Source organism: Cimex lectularius, unplaced genomic scaffold (assembly GCF_000648675.2).
Source record: "Cimex lectularius strain Harlan isolate CLEC.00 unplaced genomic scaffold, Clec_2.1 scaffold49, whole genome shotgun sequence".
Lineage (NCBI taxonomy): Eukaryota > Metazoa > Arthropoda > Insecta > Hemiptera > Cimicidae > Cimex > Cimex lectularius.
This window is the reverse complement of record NW_019392644.1, coordinates 765443-787008: the sequence shown is the minus strand read 5'-3', so window position 1 is coordinate 787008 and position 21566 is coordinate 765443. Positions and strand designations below refer to the sequence as shown.

The following is a 21566-nucleotide window of genomic DNA, read 5'->3' as shown; positions in this document are numbered from 1 at the left end:
AACAATTGCACAATTTAAAAACGTGAAATATTTATTTTGAGGAACATCGCTTTTGCAAATTAAAGCCAACCAAAATTAAGCCCTAGTTAATGATTTAATTGTTAATATATTACAAAATTATTTTAAATACACTAGCAGGAGCGTCAAGAGCACGATTCGTAGATCCCCCCACGAGAAACTGAGCCGGAAACAAGGAATCGTCCTTGCGCGAGTAAGAATAGGCCATACGCGGTTGACACACTTTGGGCCAAAGCCCGCGCAGGTGCCCCTTATGCAGAGAAAGGTTGCTCGATGTGTCCCACATACTGGAAACATGTCATGCCTTGACTCCCTACAGGGAGCGTGTAGGCATGCCATCTAATCTGACAATTGTGAGCACTGCAGCGAGTTTCTGGGTCCCCTGTTCCGCTTTTTGGGAGAAATTGTTTTTTTTTTATTGTATATAATAATGTCTTGTGTGTTGTGTGTCTATATGTTTTGTCTGAGTGCATGTATTTATTAGCGTGAATGGCGAGGGGTGGTATCAAGTACTCCACCGACCAAACGGAATGAGTGTACTGCATGGATGTATTTATGAGTATGAATGTAGTGTTTGAAAGGGTAAATAGAATATAGACTTAGTTGGGGGCTGAAATGACCTAGATGTCGGAAGCCCGTAAAAAAAAAAAAAAAAAAAAAAAAAATAGCAGGAGCAATAATAACAAGAAGCCGAGAGGTACTTGTGGAGGCCCGATTGATGGTCCTCAAGAGAGTCTAAACCGCAGGAGGATCTTAACCCGACTCAGAATAGGGCACACGCGGTTGACACTCGGATATCACTGAATCCGGCATGCAGAGAAGGCATGTTCAATTTTTCACACTTAAAAAAAGACACGAAAGGACTTTGGCTCCATATAGCGAGTAGGGATGCCACTCGATGATTGTGTTCAATCTTTGTGTCCTTTTGTGATTTTTCGAGAAAATTGGGTGTTTCTATACACATAGATCTTTTTTGCAGGTTCATGTTTGTGTTGTACAAGAGCGTTGATGGCGCAATATTAAGTATTTCATCGATCAAATTAGACTTACGTGTAGTTGTTTATTTGTGGAAAGGGTGATGGAGGAATATGGAGTACTCCTACTTGAGTGAATGTTGTGTAAATAATTTAAGAAAGAGTGAGAGTTTGTTTAGGTTAAAACTGCATTCGTTGAGGGCTGACCTTGTCGAAAGCCCCTGGAGCCTAAATACACTCTTCTTCCTTGCTTGCTGCGAGATGTCATAGTTGGATTTTACACGTGAATAGACGTGCATTTATGTGTAGAATTGAACCTATGTAAAATCAATCAATAACAATCGATAAGTTTAATGGAACATTTATTCGTTCAAATAATTTAAGTGTACTGATATAAAATTTGTTTGTTGGAGAATAAGTAGTTTTATTTTCTGAACTTACAGCAAGTTTGTAATTTATGAAGATAATTCAGTATTTTTCGTGGTCTACTTGACCAATTAATATCTTTCAATTAGTTAAGGTTTTAGTTGAAGTAAAAAAGTCAGCGTCACGAGCGGGATTCGAACCCAAGATCTTCAGCTAGATAGGTCGGTGCTCTACCACCTGAGCTATCGCTCGATCCACTCGGACACAACTTCCCATCTTAACCCCACCTTTTGAATTTAGGGAAGTTAGTGTCCAAGTGGATCGAGGTCACGATAGCACAAGTGGTAGAGCAGCGGCGTATCTAGCCAAAGATCGTGGGTTCGAATCCCGCTCGTGACGCTGACTTTTTTATCTCAACTAAAAACCTTAATTAATTTATGAAGATGTTCGACTCTTAAATTTTAATTTAAGTTGAAGTTGAAGGAAGTCTTTGTTGAACCTTAAGGCAAAAAGTCATGTAATGTTCAGTTTTTTTTAGGAACTGTTTATTTATTTATTTTAATTTGGGCGTTCTGAAATTGTTACTTTGCAACTAAACTTATAAAAATTTAATTCGAATTTTTTATATTAATTTTAATTTAATATGGTGGTAAAAATATTTTAAATCTAGAAAGTTGGTTATTTTTTAAACTAAACACACCATTTGTTTCTTCTATTTATTATTGATTCCCTCTTTAGAGCTCACTATTTAGCTAAATACGAAATACATTAACAATTAATTTTGCATAAAAATAAATGGTGTGTTCAGTTAAAAAAAAACTTTCTAGATAGAAAAATTGATTTCTAGTGTCTTGAAAAAGTTGTACAGATAAATCTGTGAGTTGGCCATTACCGATTGAGCAAGGATAAGTTAGGAACTATTGTGTCGTAGAATAATTCTAATTATAATTAATAATTATTTTTTTTATGGTGGATGGGAATAAGAAGTTAATAAAGCGTCGTCTTTCAATCTCATAAATTTTTTTGGGACGTAATCCGGATTTTGGAGTTGTTAACGGTGGGTCGCTGCGTTTCTCCAGGATTTCCCTTTCTGAAAATGGTCGTAAAGCACCCACTTTTCATCCCAAGATATCAATATTTTTTTAAACAATGAGTTAATTGGTAAACTATCCGACAAATATATCTTTTGCCGTTGAGAGTGACAGAAGCTTGAATCTGGTCATCAACAACGGTTTAAAGTCAGCCAGAGCGCTTTGCACCTTCCAAATTAAAATTCGCACTTCTAAAAGAAGCAAACCACGGACGGTGCTTTCTCCTAAAGCGCCGTCGCCTCAAAACATCACAAATTTCCCTAACAATCTGCGGTTTTCTCTTTGCCGTAATAAAGCTTCAATTCAATTCAATTTTCGAATGTGTCAAGGTTTCGTTTGAGGTCTTGTGTCGGTCGAGAAAGGGTTTGGAGAAGAACAGGAGAACGATTTACCCCCGCAACATTTTCTCTTCGGAGAATCTAAGGAGGTGTTATGGTCAGGGCAGGCAGTTCTATGGGATGCCGCACAAACTTGATCTTCATCGAGGGTTCTCTAACATTTACGCGATGTCATCAGAAGAAGTTGTTTCTTATATGCCACTAATTGGCGACGGTTTTGTTTTTATTCATGACTACAGGCCCCTAAGAACGGGCTTCAATTCAACGTTTGGCCAGAATTAGTCCCGAATTAAACGATCACCTTTATGACGAGTTGTCAAAGAAGGTAAAAAGTTTCCCAGTGATGCCAGAGAATTTGCAGGAATTGATAATGGCGTTGTTGAAGGAGTATGAAAATATTTCCTAGCACTACAATCAAAACATAAAATCGATGCTACGTCGAATGCAAGTGGTGATCAGTGTGAAGGTGATAGAGGGATATCGAGTATCCACCACGTTAACTTAGTGAATGGTATGTAAGACAGAATATATTTAAAAATGAGTAAAACTGTGATTGGGTTTGGATTTAAGAACTGATTGTCTTGGGTGCTGAAATGACCTAGAAATTGGTGGACAAGACCGAGGTCTGACCTCCGACTGCCAATACCCGGGGTGGGTCATCCTCGAGGGCTGTCGGTAATTTATCGTAAATTACAAAAGCTGGAATTGCCGGTGGATTGCGACAAGTGATAGGCTCAAATCTGTAAACGTGCGTCTGTGTACGTGCAGATTTGAGGTTATGTAAATCCCCAATCACTTTTATTCTGTTGTTCTCAAGAGGTCTAAAAAATTCTTACAAGAATGTTTTATTTTGTCTAACGTCCGAATTGTCATACTGTACCACACTGTATTCATTTTAGGTTGTTAATGACCAGCATGGAATAAAAATTATAGTCATTACAGTTGTATGAAAGCACAAATCTCCTAGGGTTGACTTTAGAACTTCCCAAGTGCAACCAAGATTGTTTACGATTTTCTCAAGCAGTTTGAGACTTTTAATTAGTGTTTTCCTTATATTCTATTAAAATATAGACAGAGACAAGGAAAACACACCGATGTGACGTGCAAAGGTCGGACGGAGAATATACCAATACTCCAGGTTTTGATTGGAGAAAGAGAGAAGAGGTTGAAGGCCTCTCCCCCTCCAGACGGATCCGGTCCGTTTCCGCGGTTCGGCACTCAGTCTGACGATGTCCTTCTAAAAGTCGGGCCGTTTGAGATTTCCTTTGTGTTTATTACGAATAATAACCCGATATGAAAGTTACCGAGGGTAGTGATGTACCTCTTGTTGGTCGCAGGGGATCCGTGAAAGTGACCATCACGCCATGCCAGCCGAAGACGCTCACCCACCTGCCGAAGAGGCCTCCAGTGGATATCGCCTTCTCCGACCTTACTTACACAGTCAAAGAAGGATCGAAAAAAAGTAAGTTGTTTAATTTTGACCTATTTTAGTCTTATTTACTATATTGTTTAACAAATGTACACTTCATACAGAAGAAAACATAAACAGTTTTTTATGTGTTTTAGCCTACTATAAATAATTATAAATCTACTTTATTTGATATATGAACATAAACACATAGTTTTAACAATATTGTATTTTTTTCTAGGGAAAATATATAAATTATTTCAGAAGTAGTACTCCTGTGTCATGCCATACATGCAAATATTATAGTAAAATAATTATCATTAAATATTTTTATCTAATATCTCCAGATTTTTATTGTCTGGAGGTAGATTTTTTAAAAAATAAAAAGTTCTTTTGTTTGGAACTAAGAGGAAGTGACGTCCTATGGGAAAATATCAAACGTTTGTGTATTGACATGGCCAGAGACTAATTTTCAACACGAAATGGTTTTTTTCCATGGTGTAATTTTATTGTATGGAAGATCCAAAGGCAAAAAATCCAGGAGGGAAAATAAATTATAATAATTAAAATAAATATAATAATAAATTTGTGAATAGGTGTGCGGAATAGAATATTTCTTGACTGACCAGTTTTTATGTTTGTTTATGAAAATTCTTTTTCTACAAATCGTACAGTCTGAATGTTTAAAACACAAATTACACAATTATATAATACGGGAAAATATATCGGTGCTTTAAAAAAAAAATATTCTACTATTCAAGGCGTCCCTTCTGCACAACTTTATTTTATAGTTTTTATGGTTTTTACAATTACAATTACATAAAAAACAAACTATTGTATTATAAAAGCAGAGGTTTTGTTTTTCTAAAGACTAAAAACTAACAACTTATGCGATAATCTTTTGGATATGTTCTAGGCTTTTAATTTTCCGATTAGTTTATGAAGTGATCTGCTAGTTTTGTTTTGAAAAAGATTACCGGGGATTTTCTGCCAGTCTTAAAAGCTTCTACTTTATTGTGTTTGTACGTAATAATTGCGCCAAAAATTGACGTTCACGATATGAAAAGTTTAAAAATGTTTATCATGAGAGGAAAAGCTTAACGTAAATTAGTCACAATTTCAGTAATTAAATAGGAAAATTTTCACTATTTGATTGTATATTGTCTCCAAAGTGAAAATGAGTCGGCAATATTTTCCAGGACAGCTTTCACCAATATTGGCCTAACAAGTCTCACACTTTTCAACTCCTTTAAATTTGAAGCGAGAATAACGAAGAGATTTTTTCGGGGACCAGAATACAAACCGATCATGGGAAAAATTATATAATAACAATTACGAAACTTTCAATATACTACTCATAACAGCTGTAAACAGTGTAAATACGGTAATCAACAGTTTTTACATAACTTTTCCCAACAACATAATCACAAGTAAGGCAATCATGCAAATGATTTTCCTATAAAATTTTTAATCCTAAAGTTGGAGTATCAAGGAAGTTTTCAACATTATTAGTATGATTTGCATTGAAAAAAATTATAAAGTCCGAAATTCGTCCATTTTTCAAACTGGCGGGTCAAAGATTCTGAATTACTAAATTTTATTTGACACAGTGTGGTTGGTTTTTTTTTTCAATTCAAAACTGTCAGGAAATTTTCTCACGTCCAGAATGTTGTCTCGTTGAGACCTAAGTCCACTTCTTATCCGATAAATGTACACATTCATCGTCTAAACAATTTCTAAAATTGATAGAGGCCCGCTTACGACGAAAATCTAAAAAAAATTAATTCTTCTTTATTTTTACTGCATGCTTCGATGCAACAACTAAAATAATATGTACAATAGCGTGGTAGGGTGAACAGCAACCGTCCGGTGATGGAAGTCCTTACAATCAACGAGTGAGATGGACTCCATTCTAAGAGACCGATGGCAAGTAGTGAGGCTGTCGAGGAGCCACGCTTCAGTCGGATTATTGTGGTCTTCCACCCCGAAGGGTTGTCACTCCGCGATGTGCTGACCTAGGGTGTAGACCTCAGAGGAGTTGACCTACGCTAATATCCCTTAAGCCAGATGCCCTAGTCGATTATGCTCCAACGGTTGCTTTGACAGCTAAGTCATTACAGCCCCCAACGCTTGCTAACTAAAATCTAACCTAACACTAACTTCTATAATACAGTCGCACAAATGAATACATTTTCACCTACGTACATCGCGCTCATTCTGATTAGTCGGTGGAATACTCGATAGGGTATACAAGTACATACATACTCGGTTGGAAGGGCGATGGTGTCGCTCTCCATTCGCACTAATAAATACATTCACTCAAAAAAACACAAAACAGATTTATATAAAATTAAAAACCACATTCTCCAAAAAAGGGGAACAGGAGACCCAGAAATTCACTAATGTGCCCAAGAATCATTCTTAAATATGCCATCACGCCTACACGCCTCTATAAGGAGCCAATGCATGACAAGCTTCTACCTTCCTCCGCATAAAGCGCACCTACACGGGCTATTAATGTAACATGGTGGATGACACGTTTTGACGAAAGAGTTCAGAGGATAGGTTGGAATGGATGCTTTTGCAGCCGGATTGGGCTAGTTGAGTAACAAGAGGATCATTATGTCGGCATGGATAGTGTGATTGGAAACATAGGCATTGATTATTGTTCTGAGGATTTTAGATTGAAGGGTTATTCGATTAGTCAGAACGCTTTGCACTCCCCTAAAGTCCCAATTGTTAAATTAAATCCGCAATTTTGCCTCTATATGCCACGGAAAAATTTTTCCAAATAAAATATGTAAAATAAAATTATACTGTTTATATAATTATTATATATAATTAATACTACATTGAAAAATTAACTACATTATCTTCTGTATACATTAATTAATAGATAATTTAAAAAAATTCTTATTTTCCTTATAAATTAAAAAAGAAGCAAGTTTTGATTATTGCATTATTAAGTTCGGCTTTAATTTCCTTAAAAATTTCCACGTTAAATGTTTAAGTCAATTGTTATCTGAAATTTTATATTTTAAAGTTTTTAACTTCACAACGGGGGCGTCGGTGGCCGCAACGGTTTAGGCGTTGACACGGCGCTCATGACTGTAAGGTAAAGGTCCCGGGTTCGAATCCAACGGCCCTGCATTCGAACCCGACATACTTACAAATGGGCTTTTTCCAAAAACACCGGCACCCTAAGGGTTAAAAAAAATTCACTGGAATTAAAGAAAACAGAACTGATGAACAAGAAAAGATACAAAAGCCAGTGGCTGTTCTGTGTGATTCAAAAATAATTGGAAAAAGCTTTTTAATTTAATTTTATTTTTATTAGCAGAATTAAATAACTATTACAATTCGTTAAATAAATATTTGAGAACCCAATGGAAAAGCCCGAAGAACGCCTTGGCATTTGTCTAAACAGCAGCTTCGTGAGAAGAGAAACAATCGAAGAGTTTCTCTGTCCTGTTCATAATAATCAAAATAATCTTTTTGGCGTTATTTTATTATTTATAAGCGGAATTAGGTAAACAACCTATTAATTAAATCTCTAAAACCTCAAACCCCGAAGAAAAAGATGGCAGTTGACAACATAGGAATTTAACGAAAAAATCAAAAAGCTACCGAAGTTTTTCCAGTGTAATTTCAAAAAATCAAAAGAACCTATTTTGACGTTATTTTATTATTTACAAGCGGTAAACATTTTAACCTATGAAATAAATTTTTGAAAAAGCCCACGTGAAGAGTAGATACCGACCAAAGTATTGTTCTGAATGATTAGAAAAAAATACGTAAATTTCTGTTTAGTTGTATTTTATTTTGACTCGAGGCGTTACATAAATGGTATACCCCATTAAATAAGTCTATTTTTACGACGAAGGCCACGGCAGTCGTCAAAATAGTACTTTAAGGGAAGGCAAGGAAGCCAACTTTTTTCTGTTTAATTTAAAAAAAGCACCATTTTGGTGCATTCTTTAAATGCGGCATTAAATAAATATTAGTACATAGTGGTATTTCTGGGTAAGGAACAAACGGGCCAGAAGAAGACCATATTTAGGCCTACCCTGGAATATCAGAAAAGAACGATCTACAAATGGGCCTATAAATCTTTCAAAAATGGCACCATCCTTTGGTGGTAGATGGATCTAGAACACAAGAAGGTACTGGGCAGTATTTGGACCTGGAACCAAATACTCAGAACCCATGGGAAAACACACCAGCATCTTCCAAGCTGAGATTCATGCAATCGAAAGATATACCCAACTCAACCTAAGTAAAGGGTACAAAAACAAGAATGTAGCTATCATGTCAGATAGCCAAGCAGCCATCAAAGCACTAAGCGCAAATATCATTAGTTCAAGGATGGTGCTGAACTGCAAAACCAAACTAAACATATTAGGTACGCAGAATAAAGTCAACAAAGGCAAGGAGCTGCTACACCGCTCATAGGACCTGAACCCTTCTGTGGCATGGGAACTCACACAGACAGAAGGACAAAAAGAAAATTAGGACTTCACTCATTGGACACAGACAATCCAAGAATCTTCTAACCAATTTTGGAAGGAAAGAAATTACAGAATGTGTCAAGGGAAGCAGTGATAAACTGCTTATCCTATCAGAACACTGCAAGTTAAATGGACACTTAAAGAAAATTGGAATAATCCAAGATGGCACATGCAGATTTTGCAAAGAGGCAGAGGAGACACATACTTGCCTCAGGAGGAAATGTTTTGGGATGTATAATGTGACCATAGAAGAGCTTCAACCATTGAAACCGGGCCTATTAATCAAGTTTCTTGATGAAATAGGACTCACCGATGTGCTTAAGGCAGAGCACGGGGGGATACAACAGCTCTTAAAGGGCGCAGTATACTACACTACGAAAATATATCTACATGGGCCTATAAATAACAATAGGAGAACTTGATGAACTGCCAGACCAGTAAACTAATACAACTTCAGTTAGACCGGGTAAAACGTAGGGAGTGATTATGTACCAGTCACTCTTCGAGAAAACACCTTCATATGGTACATGAGTATACTTGACCCATTTTAGATTATGAAACGAGGAGGAAGAAACTGCCATCTTTGAATGCGACGCAATCGCTCAATAGTGACATAATCTAGGATATTAAAAAGACCAGGGAAAAAGAATTGCAGTAATGATAGTCAATGACCTACTATTTATTGAAAAAAGAATGGAGTTGATTGAACTGAACTAAGTAACTAGGAAATGTATTATAATCCAAAAGGCTGCAGTGGTGAATATCAAACCTCAAAATATCCTTTCATACATCGCACGTAGATCCATGGAATTTGATAAATGTTTTGTAAACAAATCCAACCTCGAGCTTCAAATGCAATGTAGTTTTATGGAGGGTCAATCAGCAAAGGATGAGCAACAATAAATCGATCAAATCATTCTGTGGTTCTTATACGGACCCCCTTTAAAAACGGCATCTTTTGGTACATAGATGGATCTAGAACACAAGAAGGTACAGGGGTCCGGGAACCAAATATTCAGAACCCATGGGAAAATACACCAGTATTTTCTAAGCTGAGGTTTACGCAGTCGAGAGATGTACTCAATTCAACTTGACTAAAGGGAGCAAACACAAGACCAAGTTATCATGTTCAAGCAGCCATTGACTAAGGTCAAACATCATTAGTTCAAAGATGGTGGGTCCCAGGGCACATGGGAGTAGAAGGCAACGAGAAATCGGACACCCTTGCAAGAAAAGGGGCGGCTACGGCATAGTATCACACTATCAATGAATACCTTAGACATAAGGACAAAAAGAAAATGAGAGAACAATGGGATTTACTCATTGGATATAAACATCCAAGAACCTCCTAACAATTTTCGGTAGGAAAGAAGTCATAGAATGTATCAAAGGAAGAGGAAAAACTGCGAATCCTAAAAGGATTCTTAACAGGAAGTTCAAAGATGGTGGTGAACTGCAAAGCCAAATTAAAACTGTTAGTTAGGACAAACTAAACGGATATTTAAAGAAGATTGGTATCCAAGATGCAGATTCTGCAAAGAAGCAGAGACAACAGCACACCTATTAAGAAACTGTGGAGCCCGTGCCCGCAGGAGGAAGTGCTTTCGAACGTACAATATGACCGCAGAAGAACTTCAACTACTGAAACCGTGCCTACTAATCAAGTTCCTTGATGAAATAGGACTACCGGTGTGCTACAGAACGGAGGATAGCGTGTATTCCACCTCGACTAATACATCTACACCTCTACTTAAACGGAATTAACTTTTTGTATTCCCCAGGCGTGGATGGCACCTTTTTACAGAAGACATCCTGGTTTTGACAAGGTGAATGGGGAAGATGCCGGTGGCTCTTTTTAGGACGGGGACGGAGACCTTATGCTTCTTCTCATTATGTCTAATAAATAAGTAAACATTACCACCCTCTAAATAAATAAATCTCTTAGAACTCTTGGTTCCGAAGAAAACCAAGCCGTCAAGATTTGACGGAAGATCGTAAAGTTTCGATTTTAGATTCAATTGTTATAAGATTTATTTTGTAGATAAAGCTCTACAAAAAATACAAACTTGAAGGGTTTAGAATTGACTCCCATCCTTACAGATAGCCTGTAAAATACGAAAATAGAATTTGTTTTGATCCTGAGGACTCGTGAACAACTTTTGTTTGTGAAGGTGCCATTTCCAGATTACTATTTTCGTTCTTGGTAGAAACGGCTTTCCCGTGATTTAAAACAAAAGGAGCGATTGTTTTCTATTTTATCCCTTTTATCTTACAATTTGCTAAGGATAAAGTTATTTTGTCTCTTTAAAACAAAAAATCCTGAAAAAGACAAGGTCCTGAATAATAGGTCAAAAGATTTCCGAATATATGGAAATGACCAAATAAATATTTTTATTTATTTATTATATTGTATTATATTATAATTTTTATGAGTATGCATTTTTATTGTCTACTTATGCTTAAAGGTTCTTCGTTTGTGTTATGTTTTCAATTTGAAACCGCTTAATTAATTTGATAATTAATCTAGGTGTGTCTCATATAATTCACTAGTTTTCGTGGTCCGCTTGACCAATTAATATCTTTCAATTAGTTAAGGTTTTTAGTTGAGATAAAAAAGACAGTGTCACGAGCGGGATTCGAACCCACGATCTTCGGCTAGATACGCCGCTGCTCTACCATTTGAGCTATCGAGACTTCGATCCACTCGGACACTAACTTCCCATATCAACCCAACCTTTTTTAATTTTCCCTCTTTTTTTGGCCATTTTTCAAATTTCGTGTAATCTATTTGATTATCGGCGGCAAATGAAATGGCCACGGGGAGCTTTAGTGAAGATATACTTCATTTTAACTTAGTAAATACACTAGTTTTCGTGGTCCGCTTGACCAATTAATATTTTCCAATTAATTAAGGTTTTTAGTTGAGATAAAAAAGTCAGTGTCACGAGCACCTTGAAAAATGGCAGAAAGGTTGGGTTGATATGGGAAGTTAGTGTCCGAGTGGATCGAAGTCTCGATAGCTCAAGTGGTAGAGCAGCGGCGTATCTAGCCGAAGATCGTGGGTTCGAATCCCGCTTGTGACACTGTCTTTTTTATCTCAACTAAAAACCTTAATTTATTAAAAGATATCAATTGGTCAAGCGGACCACGAAAACTAGTGAATTTAATAAGTTAAAATGAAGTATACCTTCACTAAAGCTCTCCGTGGCCATTTCATTTGTCGCCGAGAATCAATTAGATTACACGACATTTGAAAAATGGCAAAAACGAGGGAAAATTCAAAAGGTGAGGTTGAGATGGGATGTTAGTGTCGAAGTCACGATAGCTCAAGTGGTAGAGTAGCGGCGAATCTAGCCGAAGATCGTGGGTTCGAATCCCACTCGTGACGCTGACTTTTTTATCTCAACTAAAAACCTTAATTAATTGAAAGATGTGTGATAATGTTGAAGATTCGGCCTTTTCGGGTCACATTTTCTCCTCAATCTTTTCTACTTAAGAAAACAGGTTTGAATTATGTATATACTTTGTAGTGTGTTTAATACCACTTGACTTTTTCCCGTTTGATAAAGTACAGAACAAATTTGTTTATCAGGCCAGGAAACTTTTCTCTTCGAATTTACAAACAAACTAACACGTATTTATAGAAATTAAAAAACAGTGTTTACTCCAATTTCAAGAGCAACACATTAATTTAACAATTTCGTATTTAAATTTCTATTATACGAACTAAAACCTTAATTCATCTTCTAGGTTAAAATTTAACTTTTGAATAGAAGTTTTATTCAAAGCACATTTCGAAACTGTCATTCGACCATCACGGCACTGATTCATGATTGTATTTATCTTTTTAGATAATAATTTTGGCATTGCAGACAATCTTCTTTTTATTATTTGTCCCATTTACAATACGCATGTTATTATTATTATTTTTAAAGATTTATCATTAATTTGCTGGAAATGGAATCTGTCAATTTATTTTGAATTATAAACCCTTAAAAAATTTGATGTAATTGTAGATAATGAATTCACTCAGACTTGACCTTTTACCTTTTTAGCCTGTATTCTCGAAATATATTGTATGGAAATAGAGAAATTTTAAATTGGTCGTTTAAAGTTTTTAACTAGGCCGCGGCCTAGTTTGCCTTACGCAACGAAATATTTTTGTTTCGGGAGAAGAATGACTTTTTCAAAACCGATTGTCCTTTTATGACGTCGGGTAATTACGAAAAATTACCCTACGATAGCGTGTCCAAAGGGTTGCGTGACGGTCCGGAACAGAAAATATTGGAAAGCCAAATTTCTAAACCATTTGGTTTTGTATTTTTGAAAGAATATATAAATTATACAAGCAGGTACAGAGGAAGTGTCTAAGATGGAAGTGGGATAATCGCGGCCTCGAATATTATATGTCGAGGACTTTTAAAAAAAATCTTCATACCGGTAGTATCCAGTCCTTGTTATAAAGTGATCGAAAAGCGATACAGGATGTTTATTTGTTGTAATTATAAGTTTATAACATTTATCCTATTACTGGATTTCCTCCTGTGGTCTACGAGGTGATTAACGTATAGTTTGGTCGTTTCCGATTATTTTTGGTCCGCTCATCTTCGCTGTGTTGATTTGCTTACATGAAAAAAAATGACTTATTCCATTGCTTTATGGTCGATAATCAATCCATGATGTGCCCGTGTTATTGTTAATTGACATATCTCGTGCAATTATTTTATACTTTCTTCTCTGGTTTACTTGAGGTTTTAATGGAATAACACTCGATATTGGAATTGATGGTCGATGTTGGTCTGGCAGACGGTGAACCGTCATCGGGTCCGCCTTCACCGAGTTAGCTGATGATGGCGCAATGCCGAAACGCTTGTGAGCAGTTCAACGAACCCGCGAGTGAAGACGGACCCAATAAGTGAACCATTGCCGGTTCAGCGTGGATTCGCTTTTAGGTTAAAATGCGACACAAGCGCTTTATCCGACGAAGTAAAAATTCATGATAAACGTGACATATGGCAAATGGTACATGTTTAATTGTGATTTTAATGGAAAAATAGTTAAAATTTTATCTGAAAGTGCTTTATCTGTTTCTTGTTTATTTCGGTTTTTAAAGATATAGCACTCGACATGAGGTTAAAAGGCGACAAAAGCGCTTTGTCCGACGAAGTAGAAGTCCACGATAACTGCTCCATGTCTTTCTTGTGCAATTCTGTTATGCTGACATCTATAGAACTTTTCTATTAAAACATATCGTGCTATTGGGAAATGATTCTTGTTTAATTATGGTTGTTTTTAATGGGAAAATACTTAAAATTTTGTCCGAAAGTGCTTTATCTGTTTTTTGTTTACTTCGGTTTTTAAAGATATAGCACTCGACATGAGGTTAAAAGGCGACAAAAGGGCTTTGGCAAGTCCGCGATAACTGCCCCATATCTTACGCAATTCCATTATACTGTCATCTTTAGACCTCTTCACATATAGTGCCATTTGGTGAATGTTACACGTTTAATTATGATTTTTATGGAAAAATACTTAAAATTTTGATTGAAGTGCTTTTTCAAGGGAATAAGTTAAGTAGAAGTTGCAAGTCCACGATAATCACCTTATATGTTAGGCAATTCCATGCTCTTCTCTCAGAATCTTTTCTGATATTACTAATCGTGGAATTTGGCAAATATTTTCTGTTTTATTGAATCTTAACAGGATAAATATTGGATATTATGTAATATTATTTTTAAAAGTCGACAAAAGCGCTTTGTCTGGCGAATGTGATAGGTAGGAGAGGTTCCAAGTCCAAAGATCGTGACAAAAGCGCTGCGTCGTCAACTGCGTATTCTATTGTCAACCCCAACAAAAATATTTTTTATGTACGCCATCAATTTAGGTTTGCCTGCTGTATTTATTAAAATAATGATCTTCGAAACGCATCTACGGCGTATTATTGCCATGCAATCTGGCGGTTATTTTCAAACAGAAGAAATAGACACCAAACGGTTTTTTTTATGACGTAGAGAACAATTGCGCGTTATATAAGTCGTATACCTTGTATTTCGACACACATCAGAGCGTTAAATTGATTGTACTGGCCTTCCTGAGCTTTTTTGCCGTCAAAAGTACACCCTGAAACACTGACGCAGTTTACATTTACTTTTCGATTTTTTCCTTCTTAGCTGACAGCTTTGAAACTAAACTTCTCGAGAAAGCACATATACTTAAATAGAAAGCACTAATTAGGTTTTAAAGTAGTAATTTTTTCTCTTTTCCCAACTTTTCGATTTCCTTCTTATTCCGATGTCTTCGATCAAACTTCCAAGCTTTTTTACCTCATTTGGAGTTGTACGGACTTCCTCCATAGCTCTTAACGGCCGTTGGGACTCCTTGTTTCCTGAAGATTTTCCTGTCTTAAATACAGTTATGAATTCTCATGGGGTATGATATGTACAAAAAAGGCTTTTCTACATTGCGCATAACATTGGATTATGTTCTGTTGGCTGTTTTCTTTAGACCTAGTCTACATTGGTCATCTGCTAGTTGTTCAATTTTTAGTAGTGGTATTTTACCTGAGCATGTTCTGTTTGGTAATTACTTTGTAATGAGTAGGATTTCTTTCTCCCTTCGGGTTGTTTTTTTAAGTAGGTTTTTTCCTTGTCCCATTGGTTTTTTCCAGTATTTGTGTTCTTCCAGTTCTTTTTTAAAAATGGCTATTGTTTATAGCACAAAATGAGGTTTGAATGCCAAGTTGGCTTTTTACAGTGTGTTTTTTTTAATGTAAGATAGAGCAAGACTTAGAGTTAAGAGTTAAGTTCAAGGTGGGTAAGTTTTTAATTGTATTGATACAGGGGTTAATTAAATACAGCAGGCAATAGAATCAATGCTGAATCCTTGAATGTAATGGAGTCGTACAGCAGAATTACACGTTTTGCCACTTTGCGCTTAATTTGTTACTTAGTCATAAAGATGTTCTTGTATAAATAAAACTCGAATATTTCATTATTGTCCCTATGAATTGAATCATTATTGACAGAAGAAATGGGTCAACCGGTAAACATTTTTTTAAAATTATTGTTTATCGATAGAAATAGTTGAATTATTAACAGTTTAATGAAATATTTCAGTTATCTTGAGATTACATTTTTTAAAATTAAATTTGCCTTTTATTCGGTATTGCGTTTTTCATAATTTAGTTTAAAAATTTGTTTTATCATCAGATTCGAAAGGAAATCTTTCACGATTGTCACTTCAAGAATTTGAATTTTTTTTTGTTAATTATTTATGAATATGTGTATTTTTCTCCTGGCCCTCGGAAGAATTTAGGACTGTTGATGAATAGTCGTTTCCCTAATTCGTTTTCTATTTTCGTAAATTACTATCGGAATTGAGATAAAGTTGTTTTTGTATTTTTTTATAACAAAAGTTTTAAATTATTCGTCATGAAGTATTTTTACAAGTTTGTTTATTTATTTATTTTTTTAATTAGGGAAGAAAACAACTATTACATTCAATTTGACTATTAACTTCACGCTATCTTCTGGCTGATTTTTAATTTGGCCCAATTGGTTCAATTCCAATTTAGAGTCAGGTCTCGGTCCTTTTGTCCCGATTGACATGACACCAAGGATAAAACCTTCATTGATATTCGAACTTGGCATATTCCATTTACCTTAAGCCCTGGAGTGTACCGTTCTGCTTTCATCTTCTTGAGACGGATTAGTTTAGACCTAAGTGCTCTTTAGCTTTCATCCTTTCACAGCACAGGTGAAAGTTTCACTTTCGGGTTGACAATCTCGAGGATATTGCTTGTTTGGAAAAATTGCGCCCGGCAGGACTGGAACTTTTGTTCCTTTTATCGTACTGATAAGTGTTTAAACTGGGTTAACGATAAACCGATTTACGTTGATCCACCAAGGTTTCATTACTCATCTGTTTTATTTCGTTAGACGATAACATAAAACTAAACCGTTTGTTATCTCGGAAAAAGCTTTTTTGGAGAATTTTTTTTTTGGATACATTATATAAAAAAATTAGGGATGGTTTGGGTTAGTTTTTATCAAGAAGTTTGGGATCCCCCTCATAACACCAAATTACATGGTCATACAACACCAAATTCAACCTCTCTGGTTCATTTTTTCACCTTCGGTCTCCATGTGAGATACTGCATCAAGACTTTGATTCTGCCTGCTCACCGCCTTTCTCGTTCTCTAGGCTTTGAGGTTATCAAGAAAAAACCATTCTGGTTCAAGTACTGAGTTAATTTGGGGGAAAAGTACTCATGCCCTTTTGACTCTAACTTACAGAATCGGGATAAATGGTGTGCCCAGTTGATGGTCATACGTCAAAGGATGGACGAATGTTACCGGGAGTGTGTGCGGTAAGCTCGACAGTTCAACAGTTTTCTTTTATATAAAGATCTGCAGTACCCCCCTGCTGTCCCTTAATTCAAGAAACAGAACTTTCGTCCACGGAGCTGAGCTGGTTTTTTTAAATTAAGAGGTGAGTTGAGAAAGAGATATCCCTCTGTGCTCTCTGTAACCTCAGAAAAAGGAAGGATGTGATCCATTTCTTGGGTGTAGGTCCCATCCTCTCGGAATTTAGATATCTCCGTAAATGGTATGGTATGGTATACTAGGAAGCGGGGTTTGTGCTCCCCATTGTACCTTCCTAGTTCATAAGTTCAGTGCAATAGGCTCAATCCTTCCCCTTAGAAGTTTCAGGTCATTGACTGTCGCTGCTGCAATTTGATTCGTTAGGTTAAATCTCCTTGAGCTGTTACTTCGCATTCGAAGATGATATGAGTGGCTGTTTCCTTCTCCTCATTACATAATCTGCAAATTGTGTATGCCCATTTGTGTTTTCTCAGATGCCAGTGACCGGTTAATAGTCCTGACTCCTCTGAGACTAGTCCTCTCCGACTGCAGCAATGATTTTGCCTGTCTTGGTGAGGGCTGCTTCATCATAAGTTTACTGTGTCTAGCGCCGCTGGAGTTTATCTACTTCTCCTTTTGTTTTGTTCGGATCCATACTGCGATGGAGGATTCTGTATTTGTTTTTGTTATCCCAAGTTTAGGTTCGGGGCCTATGTATCCCCATACAGGTCATAGCGGTCGCAACGGAACCCTGATAATTGAATTCCTTAATGGCAGAAACAGTTTGCAATTGATAAGATTCGCACGACAAGCTTGGTCGTATCGTCATGATATAATTAGTGAATTCAATTATTATCACTAGTCATTTTCCTTTTTAAATTAGTATTGTGTGGTGATTAGTGACCGTTAATCGATAATTATTCAGAAATCGTGAGATGCGGTCTGGTGCCCGCATCTCACGATTTCTGAATAATTAAATTAGTATTATAGTATTTTTATATATATATCGGCGCTCATCACGTAAGGTCAAGGGTTCGAATCCAGCGGTCCTGCGTTCGAACCCGACATACTTCCAAGTGTTTTTTTTAAAAACACCGGCACCCCGAGGATATATAACCTCTGCTGTTGCAAACCCTCATTAAAAAAAAAAAAATTAAAAATAAATTTTATCTCAACTAAAAACCTTAATTAATTGAAAGATATAAATTTGTCAAGCGGACCACGAAAACTAGTGAATTTAATAAGTTAAAATGAAGTATACCATCACTAAAGCTCTCCGTGGCCATTTCATTTGTCGCCGAGAATCAAATAGATTACACGACATTTGAATGGCAAAAAGGAGGGAAAATTCAAAAAGGTGTGGTTGAGATGGGAAGTTGGTGTCCGAGGGAGGGGGGTCTCCTCGAGGTCACGATAGCTCAAGTGGTAGAGAGCAGCGGCGTATCAAGCCGAAGATCGTGGGTTCGAATCCCGCTCGTGCCATTGACTTTTTTATCTCAACTAAAAACTTTAATTAATTGTATTTTAATTTAATTTAAAATAAAAAGTGATGAAGATTGCAAAATTTAAAAAAATATGCCCATGATGATATTAAAAAAAAAGAAAAAAAAGGGAGGAATCACCCCACGAGTTATTGTTTTTTCAATTCGGATTTCAAATCCAGGCCAAATGGAAAGAAAATGACCCATAGATTACAAAATGATAAAAAAATAGTCCAGGATGATATTCCAAAAGAAAAACAATCCTAATTCATTTTTTGTACCCTCAAACCTAAAAAATATGCCCAAGAAGAAGCCTAAAACAGAAAAAATCCTTTTTGATTTTGTTCATAAAAAACATGAAACACTCCTGTAAACCTTTTTTCCAACCAGATTTTAAAACAAGTAAAAATTAGAAAAAAATCATCGTATTTTACCTAATGAGAAAAATAGATCTAGGAAAATATTCATGAAGGAAAACATTCAAAATCCCATTTTCACTTTGTACACTCAAGCAAACCAGCCCGACAAGAAACACCCCACGTGGTTCTTTTTTCCCATTGTGATTTCAACCATGGCGAAAGTAGAAACATAAACTGCACCTTGGATTACAAATAGGAAAATTAGGCGCCCAGGAAGAGATTCAAAAAGGCACTGGAATGGATTAGTTTTCAAATCGTTTTTGCCTGACGTGCTTAAGCAATATTTCACAGCCAATTACACCGGGGTGATGTAAGAATCAGTCCAAGCTACGGTACAACTTGCACAGGCGAAAGTTGAGGGCAAAGCATCCGCCGAGGAGTGTGATCGTTCCACGGCGACGAGCCCCGAAAGCTTTCACTTTTTAAAGCTCTTTTTTGCAACCTTTTCGCAAATCCACAATAAAAATATTACGTTTATTATACGAAAAAAAAATGTTCGACTAAATACCTGCGGTGTTTTCACATTCAGGAATATTGCACTATTGTTTTTTTTTTAATTTTTGTATGTCTAGAATTTTTTTTTATCGTTTGAGATATCCAATGTTAAGTGTGAACATATGTGTTGAAATGCTAAATGCGACTTTGCTCGAGCGGTTCGGCCGTGAGTTATATACTCAAGGCGAGGGGATGACAAAGCTCATTCTTCTTATTACAATCAACTGTATGATAACTATTAATCAAAACATATCCAGTTTTTAATAAGAAATATGTTTCTTAGTTTAATTTGCGCAATTCAGATAATCTAAAGAAGATTGCTCTATGTCACAGGTTTATATTGTCAACTGGTATCAAATTCGACAAATACACCAAACTATGTTTTAAAATCACAGGCCGGCTAATGGTTAAATTTATCTGAAAATACAAAAATTGTTCGAAATATACGAGATAAATATATTTTCCTGTTGGAAAGAACATCGATTAGCGAAACGACATTGCTAAGTTCAGGTCTTTTTACCAAAAACCGGTTATATGTTGACCAGACCCTCAAGGCTGTACGTTTCAACTTGGAATTTCTTTTAAAGATTCCTTTTTTTTAAAAATATTTTTATTTTGATATTTTCTGCAAAAAAGGGTTTTTGTGCAACCGAATAGAATTATCCTGTTTAGTTTTGAAAAGTTCCTTGTAACAAGATAATGGCGCCATTTTCTAATTAGTGCTATTAGTATAAGTTAGAATGGAAAAGTGTGTTTCTGAAGATTTAAAACTAAATTTTTTCCCTTTTAACTTCAAGGACGAAAAAACCTTTAAACCGACATAAAATTCAAATACATATAAAATCTTCAGATAATCTAATGACGTCGATTTTTGTATCTGGAAAAAATAACCTTCTAAATTGTTTCCAGCTAATAGATTCGAACGTGCAAAAACGCACGCGCTTACGAATCCAAGAATGCAAGATTACGAAAATTTCCAAAACCAAAAATACTCGGGTGGACGAATTTTTCTATTTTCCTTGACCTTGAGGGCAAATGATAAATCTTGCCGGCGGATGAGGCCAATTATCCCATAGACGCGATTGTTCAATTATTTTTTATAATTGTTTTCGTATTTCCTGTCAGAAATCTGAAAACAAAACAAGACACTACAAACATTTTTCAATATTATTCAACTACTCCGTTGATCAATTAAGTAATTGATTAAGTTACAAAAAAAACGAAGTAGATTCTTTTATATAAGGGCTCTAGGTCAGACTAGAATGACACGATACGATACTAGGTAAATTCAAAGTCATTTAAAATTCCAAGGACAACGCCGGGAATCGAACCAAGCGTACGTGACGCACGACTTAAAATACAACGCTGTGTATGTATTAATTGTATTCAAATCGTCTGTGATTTCTTGAAATTCTTCCTACTTTTTCAACCATTGTTTTAATTAGGGCCCAAGCTTGACAAAATGAACGAGAATTTCTATATTTCATCAGGGACAGGGCACTTTTTAGTACTTGCTTTTTTACTTTGTACTATTTGAGGAAGTATGGAAGTATTCATATTTGTTTGCAATTTTATGCCATTTGATGGTGGTGTTAATTTTTTTAAAAGTAATCTAAGTAGTTCTTATTTGCTGTATAATGTTTTTTCCGTCAAAACCCTAACCAACTAACTTAAAATTAGACGTTACAGCTTTAAATTACAGCATTGAACAACTCATGAGATGTTAAGAAATCCCTATATATTTGCTAATTTTTTCTCTTATAAAATAATAAATCTGTACGTAACTTTAAAAACTAATACATGCTTGCAACGAGCTATTAATTGACACTAATTATTATTGTGAATTTATTGATAGGTCCCTCGTTACTTTCTGTCCCATCTCAGACTAACCTACCCAATTTAATTTCACATTAACCCTTTCTAAATTAGTATTTGATTATTTGAATATAGATAGATACTTTTATTTACAACAAAAGGAAAAGTACTACAACAAAGAAAGAAATTTGTAAGCATTTACAAGCATTTATTTAAACCATCTGCCGGATGGTGTTGCTGGTATCATAAAAACAGTATGGAAATTAAAAAAAAAAAAAAAAAAAAAAAAA

At 35.8% G+C, this 21566-nt stretch overlaps 1 protein-coding gene across 2 annotated transcripts in view; it reads left to right on the top strand.

Annotated features, from left to right (window-relative positions):
* LOC106670075 (ATP-binding cassette sub-family G member 4) overlaps window positions 1-21566 on the top strand; it is a 44254-nt gene that overhangs the window by 7191 nt on the left and 15497 nt on the right. Inside the window, exon 2 of one of the 2 annotated variants that reach the window (XM_024230296.1) lies at window positions 4125-4249. In XM_024230296.1, coding sequence (XP_024086064.1) covers window positions 4125-4249 — 125 coding nt within the window. Of the gene's footprint in view, window positions 1-4004; window positions 4250-21566 lie in introns of those variants that run through there. The other variant, XM_024230292.1, reaches the window with a different exon arrangement.